The 21,376-nt window shown below is 49.4% G+C and overlaps 1 protein-coding gene across 1 annotated transcript in view; it reads right to left on the bottom strand.

Annotated features, from left to right (window-relative positions):
• Positions 1-1,443: 1,443 nt before the first annotated feature.
• TGM3 (transglutaminase 3) overlaps positions 1,444-21,376 on the bottom strand; it is a 36,714-nt gene continuing 16,781 nt past the window's right edge. Inside the window, exons 8-13 of the mRNA XM_036419627.2 lie at positions 13,817-13,920; positions 11,711-11,956; positions 7,710-8,018; positions 5,455-5,612; positions 2,458-2,591; positions 1,444-2,039 (exon numbers count right to left, since the gene is read on the bottom strand). Coding sequence (XP_036275520.1) covers positions 1,892-2,039; positions 2,458-2,591; positions 5,455-5,612; positions 7,710-8,018; positions 11,711-11,956; positions 13,817-13,920 — 1,099 coding nt within the window. The 3' untranslated portion in view covers positions 1,444-1,891. The remainder of the gene's footprint in view (positions 2,040-2,457; positions 2,592-5,454; positions 5,613-7,709; positions 8,019-11,710; positions 11,957-13,816; positions 13,921-21,376) is intronic.

The following is a 21,376-nucleotide window of genomic DNA, read 5'->3' as shown; positions in this document are numbered from 1 at the left end:
CCTGAGAACAGGAAGGTCCCGGGCAGGCCTCACAGAGATGCGAGGAAATGGAAACCTATGGATTTCTTTCTTTCTCTCCGAAATCAGAGCAGAAATCTATGTCGCCCTCACCCTCCTCACTGGGGACCCGCGCAGGGTGTCTGAGGGAGAGTGGAGCACCCCGCCTCCAGGCCAAGGCAAGCAGCAAGGGAGGCCCCACGAACACCGGAGAGAACCGCGAAGCTTCAGGATGAGAGATGAGCCTGCCACTCCCGGGGAGGCCCCCTGTGCGGCAGAGCCCGGGCGCCGGCTGCTGCAGACACCAGAGCTGCTGGGAGACCCTGGACTTGGGAGCAGGGCAGGTGATGGGCTCAGGCTCTTGCACTGGCTGCCCCCAGGGACATCCTGGAGGTGGGAAGCTGGGGCTGGGGCACCTCAAGAGGCAGGAGGAGGAGAGGTGGGGGCTACTGGGGCAGCTGCTCGTCCATTGTTTGGTGAGACGAGGAGGTATGAGCTCCATGGGCCGTGGACCCCAGGAAAGGCAAATGGGCTCGAGCATCCTTAAAGCACCACGACTTCCAGGGCAGTGGGGGGTGATGGGTGAGGCTCTGGGGGCTGGCATCGAGCGGCATGCTGTCCACACCAGGGAACATGGGGTGCAGAAAGCCTGCATCTCCACGCCGGCCACACAGAGGGTATCTGCGCTGATGCAGCACTGCCGGCAGCGAAATAGACCTCCGTCATTTTTCTCCTAATCCCCTCCCTCCCTGCTCTGACTCTGAAGGAGCAGGCGGCACCTGGGAGGCAGAGAAGGAAGCGGAGGAATGCAAGCCAGAGTCAGCGGGCAGGAGCTTTGAGCTGGACAGGAGGTTGGACTGGTCCCTTAAGTTCAGAAAGTGAGGTACGATTGCCAACATGGGATCTGTCAGAACCATCTGCAGGAAAGCTATGGGGTCTGCTTGGAGTTATCTCCAGGGGCAAAGACTGAGGGGCCATCAGAGAGTGTTTCAGGCAGGGAATGTGCCGCTGAGTTCGCCATGCTGAGGCCGCCCAATGTGGCACCTTCTCTCCTGGGGGCCAGAGGAGGAGGGTGGCACCAGGAGGAAAGAGCCCACGGGAGCTGAGGCCAGGCCGCCGCCGGACTGCTCTGTGGAAGCGTTCCCGTGAGGACGGAAGTCTTCTCGCTGTGACACCCGTGCGGGCCCTGGGCTCTGGAAGCCTGCGTGACCAGGAGCCCCTCCCAAGGCGGCCTGCCCTCGCTGTGGACCTCATACTAGAAAGTTTTCCTAAACTCACTTGAAACATCTCCCTACTTTTGCATCTGGAGCCACACAGAACAAGCCCTCGCCCTCGGCATGTTGGGATATGGAGAGCAACTCTTCTCCGGAAGGACCCGGCCCAGGCCCCAGCCCCTCTCCGTCCCCACCACCAGAGGCAAAGCAGCAGTCTCTGGAGTCGGTGCAGTGCCATCGTGCTCTTTTTAACATTTATTTTGAGTATAAGGGTGTGAGTAGCCGTGACAGGTGGCTAACCATCCCCTCCCCTCCACGGTGGCCTGAGGGAGGAGCAGGAATGTCCCAGCTGCAGGCTAGAAATCAGCACACAGTCCAGCCGGCTTCTTCCCTGGATCCATCCAGAGCTGCTGGGTCAGGTGCCAGTCATCCGGCGGCACCGAAGGACCAGAGGGCTGAGCAGGACCATGGGGCTCACGAGGCAGGCAGCCCCGGAGGGAACCCGGGCGTGCAGAGGGGTCGCGTTGGGCCAGCCCAGCCTGGGAGTAAGGGAGGGGGTGTGCTGAGGCTGGAGCTCCCCCTCCAGGCAGCCTTGGGGAGCAGAGTGGGTTTCCCAGGCCAGACAGGCGAGCCCTGCCTGCTCCATGGTACCCAAGTTTGTACAGGGCCTCTTGGGCTCTTCACTGGGCCACGTCAACGGACAGCATGGCTTTGATCGCGGGGAACCTGTCGCAGGAGAAGTCAGCGACCAGCTGCTTGGTGCCGCTCCGGGTGGGCATGATCTCGAAACGTACCCGGGACCGCTCCTTGGGGCGCAGGGTCGGCACGCTGGTGGGAAAGGGCAGGAGTCAGAGTTGATGGTGACATTCACAGACCACAGGGCTGGACAGGCCTCTGTGGCCTCGAGTACTGCTCTGGTGGGGGCTGGACAAGGTCACTGCTTCTTTAGCTCCTTCTCGCTGCCGCCTGGGTCCCAGGGCCCCTCCAGCCCTGGGACCCATCAGCAAGGGAGGTGGGGGTCCTCTGATCTCCCAAATATGCTAAGCCCTCAGGACCAGCTCCAAGCTCTGGTGACCTGGACTTGCCAGGAGTTTAGGTTTGGCGAACCCCAAGCCAAATGCAAACGTGTGTGCCCACGGGCAGATTCTCCAGTTCTGATGCTAGAGAACCTCTGTGGGCCCTGCCTGGGACGCCCCCCTCTGGCCCCTCCCGTCACCCCACACGGGCCCCCAGGCCTGAGACTCACTCGATCTTGAGGCTGCCCAGCAGCAGGCCGCTCCCCTCCACCATCAGCACGCAGTTCTTCACCGGCTCGTCCAGTGGGTTGGAGAAGAGCATCTGCACGTTCACGGGCTTCCGCAAGTGGGCCTGGTCCAGCAGCTGCAGGGAGAGAGGACGGGGAGTGAGTCACCTGCCACTCTCTGGCGGGCGACTTGGTGATGGGGAAGATGTCACTGAGGACGAAGGCAGAAAGGACTGTCTGTTGAGTCCTCCTAAGTGCCAGCGACATCCATGCAGGGGTTTCTGGGAGATTGCTAGGACTCCCCCCCTCCTCGGCCCCTGAACCCCCATGTTACAGACAGGACACACAGGCTTAGGGGAGAAGCTGAGCGCGCTTTAACCTCTCTGCCGGGTTCACAGACCCCTTTTCCAGTTCACCCCGGGAAGGGCAACCCCCTCTTCCCAGGATGACAGCCTGGCTCCACTGTGGGTCGCTCTGAGGGTTGGGGAAAGGCTTCATTCTGAACTTAATAACTGTCTTTCTTGAACCTCCGCTCACTGGTTCTCTTCCTTCCTTTCCAGCCTGCCTAGAAGGCTGCAGCCGGCTCAGGTCAGCTCCCCTCTCATGGAGGGGCCCCACCACCTTTCAGGCCATTCTCCTCTGATGACATCCCATCTAGCAATGCCCTTCTAAACGTCCGGGGCCGGGAATGGCCCCACAGGTCATGCTGTGGTCTGGACAGGGCTCCAACGTTGTATCGTCTTTGGTCAGAGAAGCCTGGGTTTCCAGTCAGAAAAGCAACCTGGACCATCTGTGCGCTCCCAAAGCTGCAAGCTGTGGTTCTGCCAGGGAGCAGACACAACTGGGCCTCAGCTGCCTCATCTGATGAAACTGGTCCTTCCTTCCTGCCCTCCCGTCCGGGCCTGGAGGGGCCAGATGAGATCATGGATGGGAAGAAGGCGTTTTGGAAATAGAAGCTAACTGCCAATCCATTCCAAATTATTATCTTTTCATATAGATCGCTCTCAAGAGTTTAAAAATCTGTGCCCTGCTCTCAGTGAGCTATGCATTGATTCGTTCAACAGAGACAAGAATTTCTTGATTCTCTGGAGGCCAAAGCAGAGGAGAGAATGTGCTGAGAGGAAATTCAGACAAAGATGCCCAAAGAAGAAAGAGCAGATGCTTTTTAACAAGATTCAATGAGAAAGCTCTCAATGGCACATTTCCGGCCTGATTTCCTTTCTAAAGCGTTTATGGACTCTTTAAAGACTTGATATGGAAATCCCAAAGATATAGCATAAAAGTGTTGAATAAAAGATAATGCTATAAGAAAGGATGAGGATATTGAGTGAGGGAATATCATGGGGGAAACCTAATTTCATTTAAACACTGATCATGTGAACGCAGAAAATTTTCATAACTGGACTGGCTGCTCCCCAGCCTCACCTCCCAGCCTCTGGCACAGAAACCAGCACTCAGCTGTCCGTCATGGGTACGGGGACCCTGCTGCTTCCCTTACAAGTGCCCTGGGAAGCAGGAGGGGCCTTCGCAAGCAGGGGACAAGCACGGACAGACAACAAAAACTCTGTGGGTGGCGAAGAACGCAAGCCAGGAGCCCAGCATCCCTGTGCAGATGGAGAGGGGTGTTCCTGTTTCACAGATGCTGATTATCAGCTAAGATAATGATTATCGGCTAAGATAGTGTGCTGGGGGAGAAGATGGTGTAGAGCCGGGGGAGGGCCTCTTCTCATGGAGTTGGTGTCTGGGAGGAGACTCCCTCCAAGCAATTGCACAAATAAAGGGGTAACTTCAACCCTGGCAAATGCGGTGAAGCAAGAGGACGCAAGCTCTGAGGGAGCTGCACTAGAGGCCTGGCCTGATCTGGGGAGGGAGGTGGAATGCCAGGAAAGTCTTCCCTGAGGAAAGGACACCCTGCAAGGGAAGTGTTTTATGACCCCCAGGACACAGTTGGAGTAGGATGCCGGGATGAAGGGACTTCCTCAGGGTCGCTGCTGCTCAGTGGGGAGGAGAGGCCTGGATACAAGGTTACAGGCCCTGCTCGGCTTCCCCCACTAGTAACTGGCCACCCAGCCCCTGGCTCCTTAGTGCCTGAGGAGGGGGACCACCCTGCTCATTCTGAAACACAGATCAGACCACCCAGGACAGGGAAAGGGTCTCCTGGAACCCGTTCAGCTAGGGTGCAGCTCAGGTAGGAGTGGGACCAGAGCAGCCACAGTTATCCAGCTCTCAGAAATCTGTGGCTTGGGCGGCTGATGGCATTGTGATAGAACAGAAAAAGGCCTAACTGTTCAGACAGGTGCGGCAGATGGAAGATACAGCAGGTGCCTCACCCACGAGACACAACCACGGAGGCCCTGCTGCTGCTGCTGCTGCTGCTGCTGCGGCTACAGGCGTGCCCAGATGCTCTGAAAGGGCCCTGGGCTAGGAGTCCCGGTGCCTGAGGTCTAGCCCTGGGCTGGCAGTCACTGCCTCTTTCCTTCTCCTGCCAGGGCTTTGGTTTGCTCTGTGGGAAATGGCAGCGTCTGGGAGCATGAGAATTGGCTCCTAAGAGTCTGCCAGGGGTAACTCCGGGGTCTGGAGAGCGAGTGGAGAGACGCAGGTGAGTTGTGCCCATGTCTGATCTGCTTCACAAATGTGTCTGTTGAGGGCCCCCTCAGGCAGGACCTGCCCCTTGTGCCCTCTGGGTTCTGAGCCTGGCATGGCCCGGGACCAGCAGGAGCTCAGGGCTGGGTGTGTGTGTGTGGGTGAGTGAAGAGTCCCTCCAGCCTGGTACCCCCAGTGGGTCTACAACGGGAACCAGGAAGCCACGGGGCCACGTGCCTCTTTATCTCACCCCTCAGGGCAAGGATATTGGTCTGAGCGAGGTCTCCTGTTCCATTTGGCAGAGGCTGGACCCCAGGCCTCTGCCCCTTCCCCAGGGAAGGGCCTTCCTGGTGGCCTGGGAGGGCTGTGGCTCGTGGGGTTGGCTGGATGGGGAGGCACCCCTTCCCCACCCCTTACCTCCAGGGTCAGGGTGGGGTTGTCCAGGATGATGTCCCTCGCCACCACCACCTCGGCCTCATCGGCAGCCTGGCACACGGCTGTGGTCCGGATCATGTTGTCCGCCTTCAGGTACTTCTCGTACTGAGCGTAGGTGATCTTCACAGGATGCTGCACTTCTGGAAGGCCAAGCCAGGGGAGCAGAGTGAGCGGGAGGGGAATCTTCTTCGGAGCTGATGCCAGCCACGACAGTGGGAGCGGGCCCGGACTATCTGTAGCCCCGAGCTTGACCGCGCCCGCCCGGGGCTGGGCCCTGGAGGAAACTCCCCACCCTGACCTGGGCAGGCTCCGGGCAGGGCCCAGGGCGCGGGTGGCAGGGCAGATTCCCAGAAGGATGGGCTGAAACTGCATCCACACCCAGAAAATGTACTGGGAGTGAGTTTCCTTCCAAGGGGCAGGGGAAGAAGGAATGCTAACTTACCGTCTAGTGATAACAATAATGATGACAACACAGCAATGAGGAAGGGAAGCCAGGGATTGACCAACTGAGCACCTACAGCCTCCCAGCTCTGGGAGGCTATTGTTACCACACCCGGACCTCCGCCCCACGGCCCCACCACCCCACCTCCCCACTGCCCCACTCTCCTTCACAGGGTCATGCTGGGTGGCCTCCCCCCATCCACCAGCCTTCCCTTGCTCCGGCAGCCACAGTGTCCTACACCCACTGAGGTGAGACTTGGCCCTGTGGGGGAGACACCAGGCCCTGGCACCACTGGTCCTACCCTCAGGCAGTGAATGCTGGGGCTCCCTTCTGAAAAGGGGGCCTAACAGGGTCACCCGGACAGCTCCAAGAGCGCTCCATCTGCCTCCTCATCTCACGGCTGCCTCCTGTGAAGGATTTTCTGCTTCACAACTAGCTGCCCCCTGAGCCTGAGTGAGCGGCAGCCAGGCCGCTGCCTCTGGTACGGGAGGTTTCTGCTAAAATTCTGCGGGAAGCCAGCTTGCCAGGCATAGGAAATGCTGCCCTCGGACAGGCGTGGCGTGCCGGGGTTCTCTGCAGACAGAATTCTTTCATGGCGGGCTGTGTCATTAGCCAGCCTTTATTAGTTTCTGCTGTGAAGCAAGTAGCCACCCCACCCTTGTTAATCTGCTTTGTAAGCCCCAACTTTTCATAACAGCCCGAGAGATTCTGCCAATGCTGGCACACCTGCATTCTGAGTCCTCCCCGCACCGGCTTTCTCTGCTCCACCTGCTCCCTTTCCTTCTGTGCTGCCGGGGAGCAAGGAGTCACTGCTCCTCCCAAACCCTCAGACCCCCCAGAAAACCACCACTCATCAGGCAGCCCACTCAGCTGGGCCAGGGTTCCAGACCACACAGCCAGCTGCCACCTTTCTAGGGTCAAACCTGCAAAGGGGCTCATGGTGGGGTAGGGTGGGGGTGGCAGCAGTATATACACATCATACATGATGAGGGTAGCACTGGATTTTAGCATCAGGAAACCTAGGACGGAGGCCCTGGAATTGTCACTTACTAGCTATGACACTTTATGTCTTAATCAAGTCACAATCTCTCTAAGCATCAGCTTTGGCCTCTGTGAAATGGGGGTATTGGAATCTATTATTTTTGAAAAGATCGAGCGAGGCAGTATACAAGGACGTGCTCTGCACACTGTGGGAAGTGGTCTAGACCAAAAGGCAGCAATTTTCAACTCAGGGCACACGCAAACTAATTAGTAAAATTCTGTAGCACGCACACACACACACACACACAAAAAAAAAAAAAAAAAAATAGATATATTTTTTTTTTTGCCAACAAACACATAAAAAAGGTGTAATTTTGATTCATTCACCCCAGATGGCTAATGTGTGTTGGCTGTAGTCATTTTTTAAAAAATTATTTGGCAGTGTAAGGGAAAAGAGGTCAGTGCCCCTGACTAAATAGTCAGGTATTGCATGTTTTAAAAATTTCTGCGGCATACCAGGGTGCCGAGGCACACCGGTTGAAAATCGCTGCTGTAAGGGATAATGCGGTATGTCTGTTATTTCCCCAGCCTCCATCCTCCTCCCTCGCCCAGGGCATAAAAGAATTTGGGTTGGCACCACCCTGACTTGCACTGTTCACCATGACAGCAATTTCCCAAACCTCCAAACCCAAGGAGAGGTCGTGTGCTGCTCCTCCCTTAGACAGCTGAGCTGGTTCCCATTCGAACTCTCCAACCCCAGCCGAGCATCGGTGGCCTCGGACACACGGTGCCTCCCCACCTGCCGATGCGTTACCTTCCTTAGGGTCCAGAGTGATGGTGACCGAGTCCTTCCACACCTCGTGGACGAGCGTGCCGTTGTAGACGATGGTCCAGGCCGTCATGTTCACCGTCACCGTCTTCATGTCGCTTGTCAGGTTTTTGAGCGTCAGGGCCAGGTTGACTTCTTTGCCCACCGCCAAGATGCCCATGACCTTGAACACCCCGGAGATGCTGGGCTCCCGTTCGTCTCTTTCGACGTCTGTGGCAGACGTTGGGCCGAATGTTCTACTGGGTTTCAGTTTCCCCACGGCCTTCTCAAACACTTGCCTTTCCTGGCTTGAACCTGTGTAGAGGGGAAAAGAGAAGCACCTTAGGGATACGGTGGCCACCAGGGCAAAGGAGAGCGCCCTGCCCGAAAAGGTGGCCTGGGACTAACACTGGTTCTGCTGCCACACAAGGATCCTGATCCAAGCAAGCGGCCGGCCTCTCCAGGTCTCCAGTCGCCCTCCTTAACGTGAGGCTCACATTAAGGGTCTATGGTATTTCCTATCAGCTCTAAGTTTCTGGGGAACGGCAGGGGAAGCTCTATCAGCAACTGTTCGAGATTACTATATGACTTGATATTTTATGTAGGTCAATTAAGCTAGATTTATGTATTCATACTTTGGATAGAAAGTCCCTTGTAAGACTCAAAGAACAAACAGATAATTTGAGAAGAAATAAAAATTGAGCGGAGGCCTGGCCCGTGAGGCTCAGTGACTGCACATCTATCTATGAACCAGGAGGTCACGGTTCCGTTCCTAGTCTGGCACATACTCAGATTTTGGGCTTGATCCCCAGTGGGGGGTGTGCAGGAGGCGGTCACCGATCAATGGATTCTCATCACTGATGTTTCTATTTCTCCCTCCCTCTCCCTTTCTCTCTGAAGTAAAAAAAAAAATAAAAAAAAATCTATCTATCTATCTATCTATCTATCTATCTCTATATATATATTAAAACTGAGCTGAAAAGGTTAGAATGAGTTCTTAAGCAGGAAAAAAGGTTATGATTTAGAATTTATTTTCAACCACTAAACCATGTTGTTCTGCTTTGTTTCTGAGGGTGCTTTACGAGTGGAACAGTGGTCCATGTCGGTTGACAAGAATTTCCCATGGTTGGTATGGTTCCAACCCCAACAACATATCAGTGACCTTGGATACACGGTGCTCACAACCTGCAGGATGAGTTACCTTCCTCAGGGTCTGGTTGTTGAGAGAGTTCAAGTTTCAAAAACACGAAGGACAGGTTTTCTGACTCTACGTCCAATCGCGGGTCCTGCTGAATGTGATGTACAGGTGGCCCCAGGGGAATGGCCAGGAAGTGCAAGAGCTGAATAACTGGCTCTATGCATCTGAGCCAGTATTGATCACTCAGCTGGCATTAGGCTCCCTGCCTTGACCTGAAGACAGGTGCACTATCAGTGAGAAGGTGTTGACCTTGCAGGAACATGAAACACGGACAGAGGTCCACACAGAATTACCATGTTTGTATCTGCAGGCCATACTCATGGTCCCACCTTCCCCAACCAAACTTGTGAAATGTTTAAGATGCCAAAATGACTTGTTATAAGTGTTTTTACAACTTAGCAAGGACTTTCCCATAAGTTACAGGTAACTGGCTGGGACCTCAGAGGTCCACTTGTTTAAGCCCATCACATTAGAATAAAGGCTCTAAGCAGGGAAGAGATAGTCTAATCTGGGGATTAGAGGCAGAGAGAGGGCCAGTTCTAAGGACCCATGGTCCTAGGTCCCTCCCATACACCCTGTTGAACAGGAGGCAGGTGGCCAGGTTACCCAAGCTGGTAGCTCCTGGCGGGCTGGGTCCCTTTCCGTGCTTTCCCATTCCCTAGCCGAGCTGGACATCCACCTCCAGGGCTGATGTCTATGCAGGGAGCTGAGCTATCTGCGTCCAGGACCTCGAAGCAGGCATGTTTGTACGAGGCTCAGAGCCTAGATACTTATATAGGTCACCTACTGTGCTTACTCAAGACTCAGCTTCCTGCTACTGTTTTCGCCCTCGTGTTGCTATTGTGCAAATGCTTAGCAACCCATTTTATGAGCTTTTCCTCCCTGGGGCCCTCAGAGACAAACTGGCATCATTAAATAAGGAGACCCTGGCAACAACAGGCAGGTGATGAGCCCTGCTGTCAGGAAGAGGCTGGGGCCTTGCCAGGAGCCCTGCAGGGATTCCCCCAACCTAGCTACCGCCTGGCCCCATTCCATTGTTTAGGTTTGACTGGGACTGCCAGAGCCCCCAACATGTGACAGTAAAATAAGGCACCCCACAGAATCACATATCCAAGTGTAGTGCACTTCAGCCGTGCCCTTGGGAGGTTGTTATTCCAATGAGGCTGCAGACATTCACACTTAATAAAATCACCACTGTATTAAGTCCTCACTCTGAGGCAGGCACTGCACTTGGCACTTTATGGGCACAAGCTCATTGGTACTGATGACAGGCATTGCTACAAGTAAGGGAGGGAGGGAGGGATGAGAGGTCCTAAGAACACTGCACAGTTCTAAGTAGCAGGGCTGGGGTTCAATTCCTGACCCGGGTGATTTGTTCCCTGGCCTCTACACTGGTTTCGACACCATGACATCGCTGAAAATGCTTGCCCTGCACCCGTCTTCGCCTGCCTGTGAAGCTCTCCAAGGGCAGGGGCCCCTGTGAGTGATCTCTGTTGCCTCCCTAAGAGCTGACAGAGAGCAGGCGCTTGGGGAAGTCTCAGTCCATGTTTATTGACTGAGAGAAGGGCCATCTGACCCCAACTGTGGGAATGGCCAGCAGAGACAGATGGGGCCAAATTGAGGCCACTGATCTCATTGCCCTAGAGTTGTGCCTCAAAGTGTCCACAAATACCACTGCCCAGAAGGGTCATCTACTTGACCTTGGAGTCAGACCCCATGTCCTGTGCTCAGCTTTCCTCCTGTGAAAACCAAAGCCGTCACCCACAGTCAGCAGTGGCCCAGAGTTTTCAGGTTTACTTCGGGGTGCATGGTGGGCACCTTTATGACATCACCTTTCTTAATCCTCAGAACCAACTGTGAGGATCCACTGAAGCAGCTATTACAAAGCATTTGCTGACCCCACTGAGGAGGGGCTGTGGCTGCTAGAGCAAGCATTGATGTACTCTAGGCTATTTCTGGAAATGAATATCACCTTCAAATGTAGAACTTTTGTCACTATTGAGACTCCTCAAAGAGATAGGCTGTTGACTCCGATAGCAATTTCCAAAATAGAACAACAAATGCCATTTGAGTTAAGGGTGGCCTCACAACAACTAGTCTTCCTGGTGACTTGGGCAAGGGGGGCGGGGGGCGGCAGCAAGCATGTAAATCTGATTTCAGGGACCCTGGCATTCATCTCACTTCCTCTAGCTTCTTGGGAGTTGGAAGTGTATACAGCACAGCTCATGTCTTTGGGGCCAGGTCTTTGTCCATTTCTTTGTTCAGATCACGCTTCCTGCCTGTGTTACCCTGTTTCCCCGAAAATAAGACAGTGTCTTATATTAATTTTTTCTCCCAAAGTTGCGTTAGGTCTTATTTTCAGGGGATGTCTTATCTTTCCATGCGCTAGGTCTTATTTTCGGAGGATGTCTTATTTTCAGGGAAACACGGTACTTGGAGGCTAGGGGAATGGGAGGACTGGCCAATGCCTCCTAAAGCACTTGGGGGTCTCTCATGGGGCCAGGTTTCCCCTCTGTGCTCAGTCACAGGGCCGTCACCCCATTTGTGCCATTGGCAGTAGGGCACAGCTGGAGACGAGCCAGAGTGAGAGCTGCCTGTGCCCCATGGCTAACGTCTGCTGGCGCCAGTCTGCCCTTGCTGGAAGCAGGCCGGGAACTGGGTGTTAGGTGCCAGGGAGCAGTCCTACCATTCAGGCAGAACTGGCTGGGACAGAGGGAGGAGCATGTGGATTTTACCTTCCCCACCCTAATGCTGTCTTCCCCCCCATCAGGCTCCCGGTGTGGCGTAGCCCCTCAAGCGCCCCTCCTACCTTCTGGGTACTTGTACTTCTCGGTGACATCCATGCGGGAGTAGCTGCCCACCGCCTTCGTGCTGATGTACCTGCCGATGGTGTTGGTGTCCGAGGAATTCTTCTTCTGGGAGTTGCGGCGGGCGTCGTAGATCCAGGTGATGCGGTCGGCGTTCACCTCCGCAAAGATGAAGGGCATGTCGAAGTCCAGGTTCACGTCGCCCTCTCGGATAGCCGCCACCGAGGCGGGGCCGCACTGGAACACCCCTAGGGGCCAGGGTGCAGAGGTTGGTGCGTGCCAAAGCCAGGCCCGTGTGCAACAGCACACCCGGGACCTGTGCCGCTGGAGACCATCCGTAACCACCCAAGTCTCCTGCCCCTACCCTGCCAAACCCCTGTAGCCCTAACATCCCGCCCCCCTCATCGGCACTCAGACCATCATTATCTCCTGCAGTGGCACCCTGGTCAAACGCCACCTCTTTGGGAGACTAGCCCAGGCCTGAATGCTGTGGGTGCGTGACTCATGCTGACCCACTGCCCCAGGTCATCCTGGCTTGCGCTGAGGGTGGCCTCTTTTCTTCATTTGCAAATTGTTCTTCCCAAATCATCACACCTCTGTTTCTGGAAGACTTACCCGAACACCCAGCCCACAAGAGTGTCTTGCTCCTCTGAGCTCCCAAGCCCTGATTGTCACCTCCCTTCTCTAGCACTCTGCATAGGTAGCACTGATAGATAGGTAGATAGATAGAGCTAGAGAGATAGATGGATAAGTAAGTAGACAAATAGATAATAGATAGATGAATAGATGGATGAATATAAATTAGATCTAGATATATAGGTATAGGTATAGGTATAGATATAGATATAGATATAGGTAGAGGTAGAGGTAGAGGTATAGATATAGTTTCATTCATGAAGTGCCCAGCTGGAAAAAAAGGTTCAGCAGAATAGAAAGAAGAGTATTATCCAATTTGCATTTACAAAACAAATGAACAAAAAAAGTACACACACACTTTTATGTGCCTGGAACAGTCACTGCGAACAGTTTTTGTTTTTTTAAACCATGACCTCTAGAAATAGATTTTACATCTTGCATATATAGGAGCCCAAAACAGAAGTTTCACAAGACAGTGCTTACTCTTACTATGTCCAATGCATTTGGCTATTTTTTTTTCCTTCCCCCCACCCTTTTCCATGCCATCTTATTTAATTTCTTAAGTTGATGGTCACATTATTATTTTGTTGTTAATCCTCACCTGAAGATAATTTTTTCCATAGAGAGTGGAAGGGAGGGAGGTGGGTGGAGAGAGAGAGAGAAAGAGAGAGAGAGAGAGAGAGAGAGAGAGAGAGAGAGAGAGAGAGAGAGGTATGTGAGAAAGACACATCGGTTAGTTGCCTCCTGCATGTACCCTGACTGGGGCTGGGGATTGAACTCTCTGCAATCCAGGCACATGCCTTTGATTGGGAATTGAACCCAAGCCTTCAGTGCTTGGGCCTATGCTGAAACCACTTAGCACACTGACCAGGGCCCACTAACTTGATTTTATAATCACTAATGGGTTGCAGTGAAAAGTTTGAAAAACAGAGGTTCAAAACATATCTGGAGAATTATTATCCTATTCCCAACCCTTCCTCTCCCTCCCAAATCTGGTCACATTTGTTGCTCCTGATAGAGAGGCTGCATTAGGGGACTTAAATGTTCATTGCATGGTTTGAAAAAATTTTAAGCATGCGCACATATCACTTGTATAATTTTTTTTTTTTAAGTTTGAAAGAAATAACGAAAAATGAAGGTAATAGACAATCCTGTGCTAGGAGGAGCAGGCTGCTAGAGGAAAATGACTGTTGGCAGAGAAGGTTTCTTTTCCTGTTGCTTGGCACATGCAGCAGTGATGGCAGCCATATAGGCTCAGGGAAGGTACTCAGTTAACTAGCAGCTGGAGCCACGCAAAATTAGAAGGGAATGTACTTTGGAAATGCATCGTCTTAATCCCTTTGTGACTTCCAGAGATGGAGAGGACTCAGGTGGCTTTCCTGTGCCACTGTCCACTACTGTGAGGAACTGAGAGGCTGTGACTTAGAACCAAACCCAGATCAGAGGCCATCAGTGCACCAGCAGGGGGTTACCTTGACTCCTCTCCTGGGGAGTGGCGTCCAGAACCTGCCATCCATTGTACGAGGGGCCCAGGTCATTCCGCACAAACCAGGCTTCATTCCAGACGTGGAAATTCCTGTAGACAGAAACACAGACTGAAGAGCTTGCCCAAGGCCACACAGCTGGTGAATGGTAAGACCATATCTCTGATCTGACAGTGCAGGGCGCTGATACTGGTCAAATGAGTTTTAGCACAATCCATGTCAGCTCTTGTGCTAAACCTTAGTGAGCACTGTCTCACTAAAATTCTCACAGCACTTCCTGAAGACATGTTCACTGATGAGAGAGAGAGAGAGATATCGATGTGGTAGAGAAACATCAATCGGTTGCCTTCTGACTGGGATTGAGCCCATAACCTAGGTATGTGCCCTGACTGGGAATCAAACTTACAATTTTACAATTTTTTGGTCTATGGTATGATGCTCCAGCCAACTGAGCCACCTGGCCAGGGCTGAAATGGGAACCATTTCTATGCCCAACTCATAAAAGGGGAAACTGGGCTCAGAGAAGTTAGCAGCTAACAATGACAGAATTAGTGTGGACCCATGTGTGCCTAACTCCAAAATCTAGGTCCTTGAGCACCATGTTCTACTGCACTTCTGAGGAGCAGAATAGAACTAGGTTAGAGCCAGTGAACCAGCTGGTAAACCCATACAGTTTACTCTTCTGTGCCCTATACTAATCAGGAATGACTATGCAAATTAACACAACAAAATGGTGGGTTAATTTGCTTAAGCAGACATGGAGCAAATACTGAAGGCTCCACTGGGAACGGGTCCTGGGTACCAGAGGAAAACTGGTACCAGCAGCCAGGGGAAGGAAGGCCTATTGCACAAATCTTCATGCAACGAGCCTCTACTACTTAGATAATCTAGATGTTGGAATTATTGGACAAGGACTTTAAAGCAGCTATTATAACTATGCTCAGTGAAATAAAGAAAAGTACGCTCATAACAGATAAAAAGAGGCATTCTTAGCAGAAAAATAGAAACTATATGTTAAAAAAAAAAGAAAAAAGGAGCCTAATGGAAAATTAAAACTGGAAAAAAGACCAATATCTGAAATTAAATAATTCCATGGATGGGCCTATTAGCAGAATAGAAATGACATCAGGAAGAATCAGTAAACCTGAAGATAGGTCAGTAGAAATTACTCAAACTAAAGAAGAATGAGAAAACTATGGGGGGAAAATCAACAAAGTGGGGAAAATACATGCAACATATATGGTAGACAGAAATTTATTATAATTAATATTATAAAGTACCTAAAATCAATAAGAAAAATACACAAAGTAAAAAGTCAAACACACCAATAGTGGCCAACGAGTAGGCAATTTTCACAAGAAATACCAGTGATCACTCAACATGTGAAAATAGTTTTAACCTCATTACCATTAAAAGAAAATTAAAATGACAAAGAGATACCATTACACTTGTTAGACTAACAAAAATGAAAGCATAGGATGATGGGTATTTGTTCTGTGATACTCATTCCAGGTGGGGAGCGCCAGCACTGCCGTGCACCAGGAGAGTTTAAACTGTCTGACATTTGTAAAGGGCAAGTTGGAAATGAAGACCAAAAACCTTTAAAAATATGCAGATGCAATGAGCCAGTAATTCCACTTCCAATTTCTCTTATTAAAAAACTCTCATGAGCGCACCTAGATGCATATGGAAATATGTTCACTGAAGCATTGTTTGTAATAGCAAAATTAATGGAGGAAAAGTTCATCAGTAAGGGAATGCTCAGATAAATTGTGGCACAGCCATGCAACCAAATATCACAGAGCTGTGCAGAAGAATGAGCAAGATCAATCTAGCACATACAGGAAAAGATGTCTAAAATATCTCCTCAAGTAAGAAAAGCAAATTACAAAATATGTAGGTGACAACGTGTAAGTTTATAAAAATATATACAAATACCATGAACATTTTTGGATTTAGAAAATTATACATTAAAAAAATCAGTTTTAACCTCTCTACCATTAATTCTATTATTTTATATAGCCACAGTTTAGATAATAGTTTAGTGTATATATGTGCTTATGAACAGATTTGGGTGCACATTAAACTAAGTTTTCCATTATTTATTTTTGTAATGTTTTCAGTTTCTATTACTTTTGTAATACTATAATTACAAAATAAATGAATAATTAATTAATACTATAATTACAAAATAAATGAATATTAGTGTGTATGTTATATAAACACTAATAGCTAACATATTACCTGTCAACTTAGAAAGTTATATCTGTTCTAACTTCCCTATATGCTAACTCATTTAATCTTCACAACGTTCTTGTAAGGTAGGAATTATTATCTCTGTTCCACAATTCTGAAAACAGAGGCACAGAGTGGTTAAGTGACTTGTTTAAGGTCTCCCAGCGAGTAAAGAGGGAGAGTGGGATTTAAATCCAGGCAGAAGGGCTGCAGTGCCTTTGCTTTTAACTACAACACTACACTACCTCTAAAATTTTACTTATTCCTTTTTATTGAATTTGTTGGGGTGACAGTGGTTAACAGAATGATACAGGTTTCAGGTGCACAATTCCACAACCCATCATCTGTCCACTGTATTGTCCATTCACCACCTCAAGTTAAGTTTCTGTCCATCACCCCATAAATTCTCCTATCTCTCCCCCTTGTAAACACCACATTATTGTCTGTGTCCATGAATTTTTCTCTTTTTTTTCTTTCCTTTTTTGCTCAATCCCTCTACTCCCAGCATCTCAGCCCGCCCCCTAAATTTTAATTTATTAACATAGAAAAATCTAAAAAACAAAAAAACAGACCACTCAACTTGATCCTACTTGGGTAATTAAAACGCAACACAGACTAGTCCATCTAATGTGTGTGAATCTAAACAGAATGAAATGTCTAAAGGATCTATCTCTAATGCCATTAGTATTTTTCTTTGGGTAGTTATATTACTAATGACTCTTCTTATTATTTTTTTAAATTTTATTATCAGGGAAAAATTGTTTTCCTTTTGGGTGCTGTGAGAGGCTTCCCATGGGAACCAGAGGATGCGGTACTGGAGGGTGCTCTGCCCTGCAAGCTGTCAGGAGTCAGAAGTGCTCTAGGCACAGCGTGGCCCTGCTGTATCTGTGAGGGAACTGGGATCTAAAGAGTCAGCGCCAAAACAGGGCCGAGAGGGAGAAGGCCATCAGAGGGAGCCAACAGCTCAGTACAGATACTACCAATCAATGATATGATAGGAGGAAGGAATACTCTTACTCACTACAATAATGAAGCATATCTTATTACAATCTTTTTGGGAGGCAATAGCCACAGAGGTCAGAAGCCTTTAAAATGTTTATTTCCTTTAACCCAGGATATACCATTTATTTCCTTTAACCCAGGATATACCATTTATTTCCTTTAACCCAGGATATACCATTTCCATTAACCCAGGATATACCATTTCTAGAAATTGTCCTATGAGACTAAAAACAGACATGCTCAAGACTGACATATAAGAATGCTCACTACAGGTGTTATATATATGAGGAAGTAAAGGAAAATAGGTAACAGTAGGAAAAGAGATATGGTTCAACCACTCGATGGAAGATGATACATTTAAATCTTATTTTTTGAAGATTATTTAATGACAGAGGGAGCATGCTGATAATGTTTAGTTAAAAAAATGATTTAAAACACTGTGACATGGATGATTTCCATGAGTGGGAAAAAGGAGGATGTATGTGTCATATGCTCTGTCTTGTATCCATGCCGTGTCAAATGTGCAGTCCCAATTTTATAAACAACAAATAAAGAAAATATTGGGTAGGAAATGCTCAAATATTAAAAGTATGTTAAAATCAGATTACAGATGATATATTCTGCAATTTCTATAATTGTAAAAAAAATCATAAAAATGATCTCTTGGAAGACCCACAAATGTCTTTTTGATCAGTTAGAATTTACCCAGGAGAGAGCAGGAGTGTGGGAAGATGACCCTAGATGGATAAAAGAGGCAAGAGAGGGATGAAAAAGCAGTAACAGCACCAAGTTTCATATTTGTTTTCTTCCTGGTAGAGAACCCTAAGGGGAGGGTGGGTTGGTTTTAATACTTACTTGCCAGGCAGGAATTTGATAAAGAGCAGATAATAAACAATTCCTGGTTCCTCCCTCCTTCAGAAGCCAACACTCTACTCACATTTCTTTGGGATTCAAAGGGCCCGAGGGCGCCACCATGGAAATTCTGTTTTGTTTCTGTGTGCCCCACTGCCAGCTTCTGCCCCTGTCTTGAGGGTTTAGCAGCAGGGGCTCAGGAAAAGAACATTCTCTAGGCCACATGTGTCAAACACAAGGCCCGCGGGCCAAATCCTTGATAGCATGTGAGTTGGTTAACAGCACTGTTAAGGAAAAGATTGTTCCACTCATTTTAAATTCACATTTCTGGTTAATTGTCAGTTTATGACTGTTCAGTAAACCATTCGGCCTGCGATTTAGGCTGGATTTTAGATTTTGGCCCCTTCTCTGATTGAGTTCGACACCCCTACTCTAGGCACTTACTGAAAAATGCATTCCTGCCCATCAGCTCTAATGAAATCTTTGAAGTTTATAAACCAGTGCCCTAGAGACAGCAGCTCAGTTATGCTGATCTTTGAATTTATGGGGTTAGAAGACCTGGTCTAGAAAGTGAACCCAATCCCTTACCCTTTCCACGGATAAGCTCTTATTTGTCCTTCCAAATGTAGTTAAGATTCTACTTCTTCCAAAGACTTTTCCAGACATGCCTAGAGAGTGCCAACCATCCCTTGTGCTATCTCTGAATCTTGCACATTTGACTTCTTTTACTACAAAATTGCCTCTCTTCTCACGAAGCCGTGAACTTCTCCAGTGTTGTTCCTGTATCTCGATGCTGTTGGTATCCAGGTGCTCAGTACAGGGTCTGATATACGGTATGTACTTATTATGTTTTCTGAGTTGAATTACTCTGGGGCCTTGGTTTCCTTACCAGGAATCTGAGCAAGGTGCTGTAGGAACATTGGGGGCTGGCTAAATAGTAGTGGAGACCAGTAGCCATGGAGAGATTGCATTGGGAGCCAAGGACTCTGCGGATGGGTCGGGTGCCAACAGCTTTTCTCCAGAACTGGCTGACTCCACCCCTCTGGTGACAGGGCAGGGCAGTCCCATGTGCCTTTCACTCGTGCCTCTATGAAGTCTACAAGTAGAGTCAGGTCTGTGACTCCAGAAATTGAGGAATCAAGTAAGATGCATTAAGAAAACAAGTCTGAAATGTCAAGATAAAGATAACCTTGGCCGCCATAACTGGTTTGGCTCAGCGGATAGAGCATCGGCCTGTGGACTGAAGGGTCCCAGGTTCGATTCTGGTCAAGGGCATGTACCTAGATTGTGGGCACATTCTCAGTAGGGGATGTGCAGGAGGCAGCTGATAGATGTTTCTCTCTCATTGATGTTTCTAACTTTCTATCCCTCTCCCTTCCTCTCTGTAAAAAATCTATCTATCTATCTATCTATATATATATATATATATATTTTTTTTTTTAAAGAAGAAGAAAAGATAAACTTGGCTAAACTGTTCCATATCATTTGGTTACGGAGCAGGTCCCAGAGACCTCCTGTACAGGGGTTCAGAAGGGAGCCCCAAAAAAGAAGCATCCCAGACATAACTCTTTACAAAGAGTCCTTATTCTTAAGACATGAGCACTCCAGCAGAACCTTGTACCTCTTAAGCCAAATCGTTGTTATGCGCGGAATGGCTTAGAAAAATGTGATTTAAAGGAAGAGCTGAAAGAAATTGCTGAGGTCCCCTAATCTAGCCCTTCAGTTTACAGATGGGAGATGAAGAGTTAAGGAACTGATGTGGGTCATATATTAACATAGAGTGCCTACCTGTCTCTGGCTGGTTAGCCTTACTTCTCTCAGGGCCTTTGTTTTCTCATTTATGGAATAAGCAGGTCCCTTCCTCAGGCCCCTTTCAGCCTCAACATCCTTTCACTCAGGAGAGTCCTGTTGACAGAGCTTGGACACTAATTCACAGTTTAATTTCCCTTCACTGAGCCCCCAAGATAGGGTTTAGTCTTACAGAGAAGTGGCATTTGCTGCCTAAGTGTGACCCCAGGAACCCAGTGTCTCCATTGGAATGGGTTGCAGAGCACCTACTCAGAACCCTGGTTGGTGTCCAGCCAACCCCTCAGAAAAACCTCAATTAAGCTGTCAGATTTCTCAAACATCAGTCAGGAGTCATCATAAAAATATTCTCTGGCATCTCTCCGGTGCTTAACGAGTTTACAAAGTCGCCTTGGTTGGAAGCCCAGCTTCACCATTTCCTAGTCCCATGCCCTTGGGTGAATGACCGATGTCTTGGTTTCCTCAATTATACAATGGGGATGGCAGTGCCCACCTCATCATTTCTGAAGAGAAAAGGTAAGCGCTTAGAAAAGTCCCTGGCCACACAACAGTTGCTCAACGAACTATTACCTGTGGCTGCTATTATTATGAAGCAATTTCAGATACTTAACCTCACTTGATTCTTACCTTCTAATACTTGAGGGAAATCTGGACAATGTCTAAAAGCTTTCAACATTTGCAACGTAGAAGATTCAGATAAAAAGTTTTCTGTCCAAACCCAAACTGTCCTTGTAATAATAGGTTAGTCATGTCACTTCAGTCAGGAAAGGACTGGTGGTTTAGCTCCCCCACCCTGGGTGGGAACCACGTCGAGGGGAGGGGAAAGCGTCTTGGGGAGGGGCAGCTCTCATACAAAAAGTGGTGTGAGCTGAAGTTTTAGGCCAAGCCTTATGCCTCCCTGATGAAGAAACTTGGGAGCAGAAGGATGAGCTGGCTTACGTAAGTCCTAGAGCAGGATGGTGGTGGGGCTGAAACTAGCACCAAGGACTCCCTGTCCTCAGTCCGTCCAGTGCCGCTCCCTGCCCACAGCCAGCGGGGAAAGGGGTGGGAGGAACGTCAGCACCCTTTGCTTTCAGAAAAGGATGGTGAGGGGTGATGACACTCCCAGCAAAAGTCAGAGCTTTGGGGCCTGACATCTTCCCATGAAGCCCCCCAAAGTGACCATGGAAACACCCTGGAATGTCTCCAAGGGCCCATACTCGCCCCACCGTGATTCTATTTGGAATGAATTATGACACTAATATTTACCAGTCACCAAGAGATCTGGGTTCTAATTCTAAGTTTAGCTTAGAAGCCCCACCTTCCTGCTCCCGGGAAGCCTTTTTTGACAACTCCCTCCTGAGTCACTCACCCGGTGCTCCACACACCATCCCAAGTCCTTCGTCAGCCTCTGCCCATGGCTTCCCCACGCCCTGTTCCCTACCAGCACCAGAGCTGCTTCCAGCAGAGGGCTTTCTGGTGGCTGCAGTTTCTATTGTGCAGGGTCCTCATGGAAGGGTTATGCCACCCCTCCCGAATCAGTCATCTCCTTTAGTGAAGAATGGCATTGTCCTAACAACCAGAACAGGTGGCCATGGGATTTTGGACAAAAACAAGAGGCAAAAACCAGAGAGAAGAAAAGATACTAATTAAGAGAAGCTGGGAAACAAAATC

The sequence above is a fragment of the Pipistrellus kuhlii genome, unplaced genomic scaffold, assembly GCF_014108245.1.
Source record: "Pipistrellus kuhlii isolate mPipKuh1 unplaced genomic scaffold, mPipKuh1.p scaffold_m20_p_6, whole genome shotgun sequence".
Lineage (NCBI taxonomy): Eukaryota > Metazoa > Chordata > Mammalia > Chiroptera > Vespertilionidae > Pipistrellus > Pipistrellus kuhlii.
This window is presented reverse-complemented; position numbering and strand designations above follow the sequence as displayed.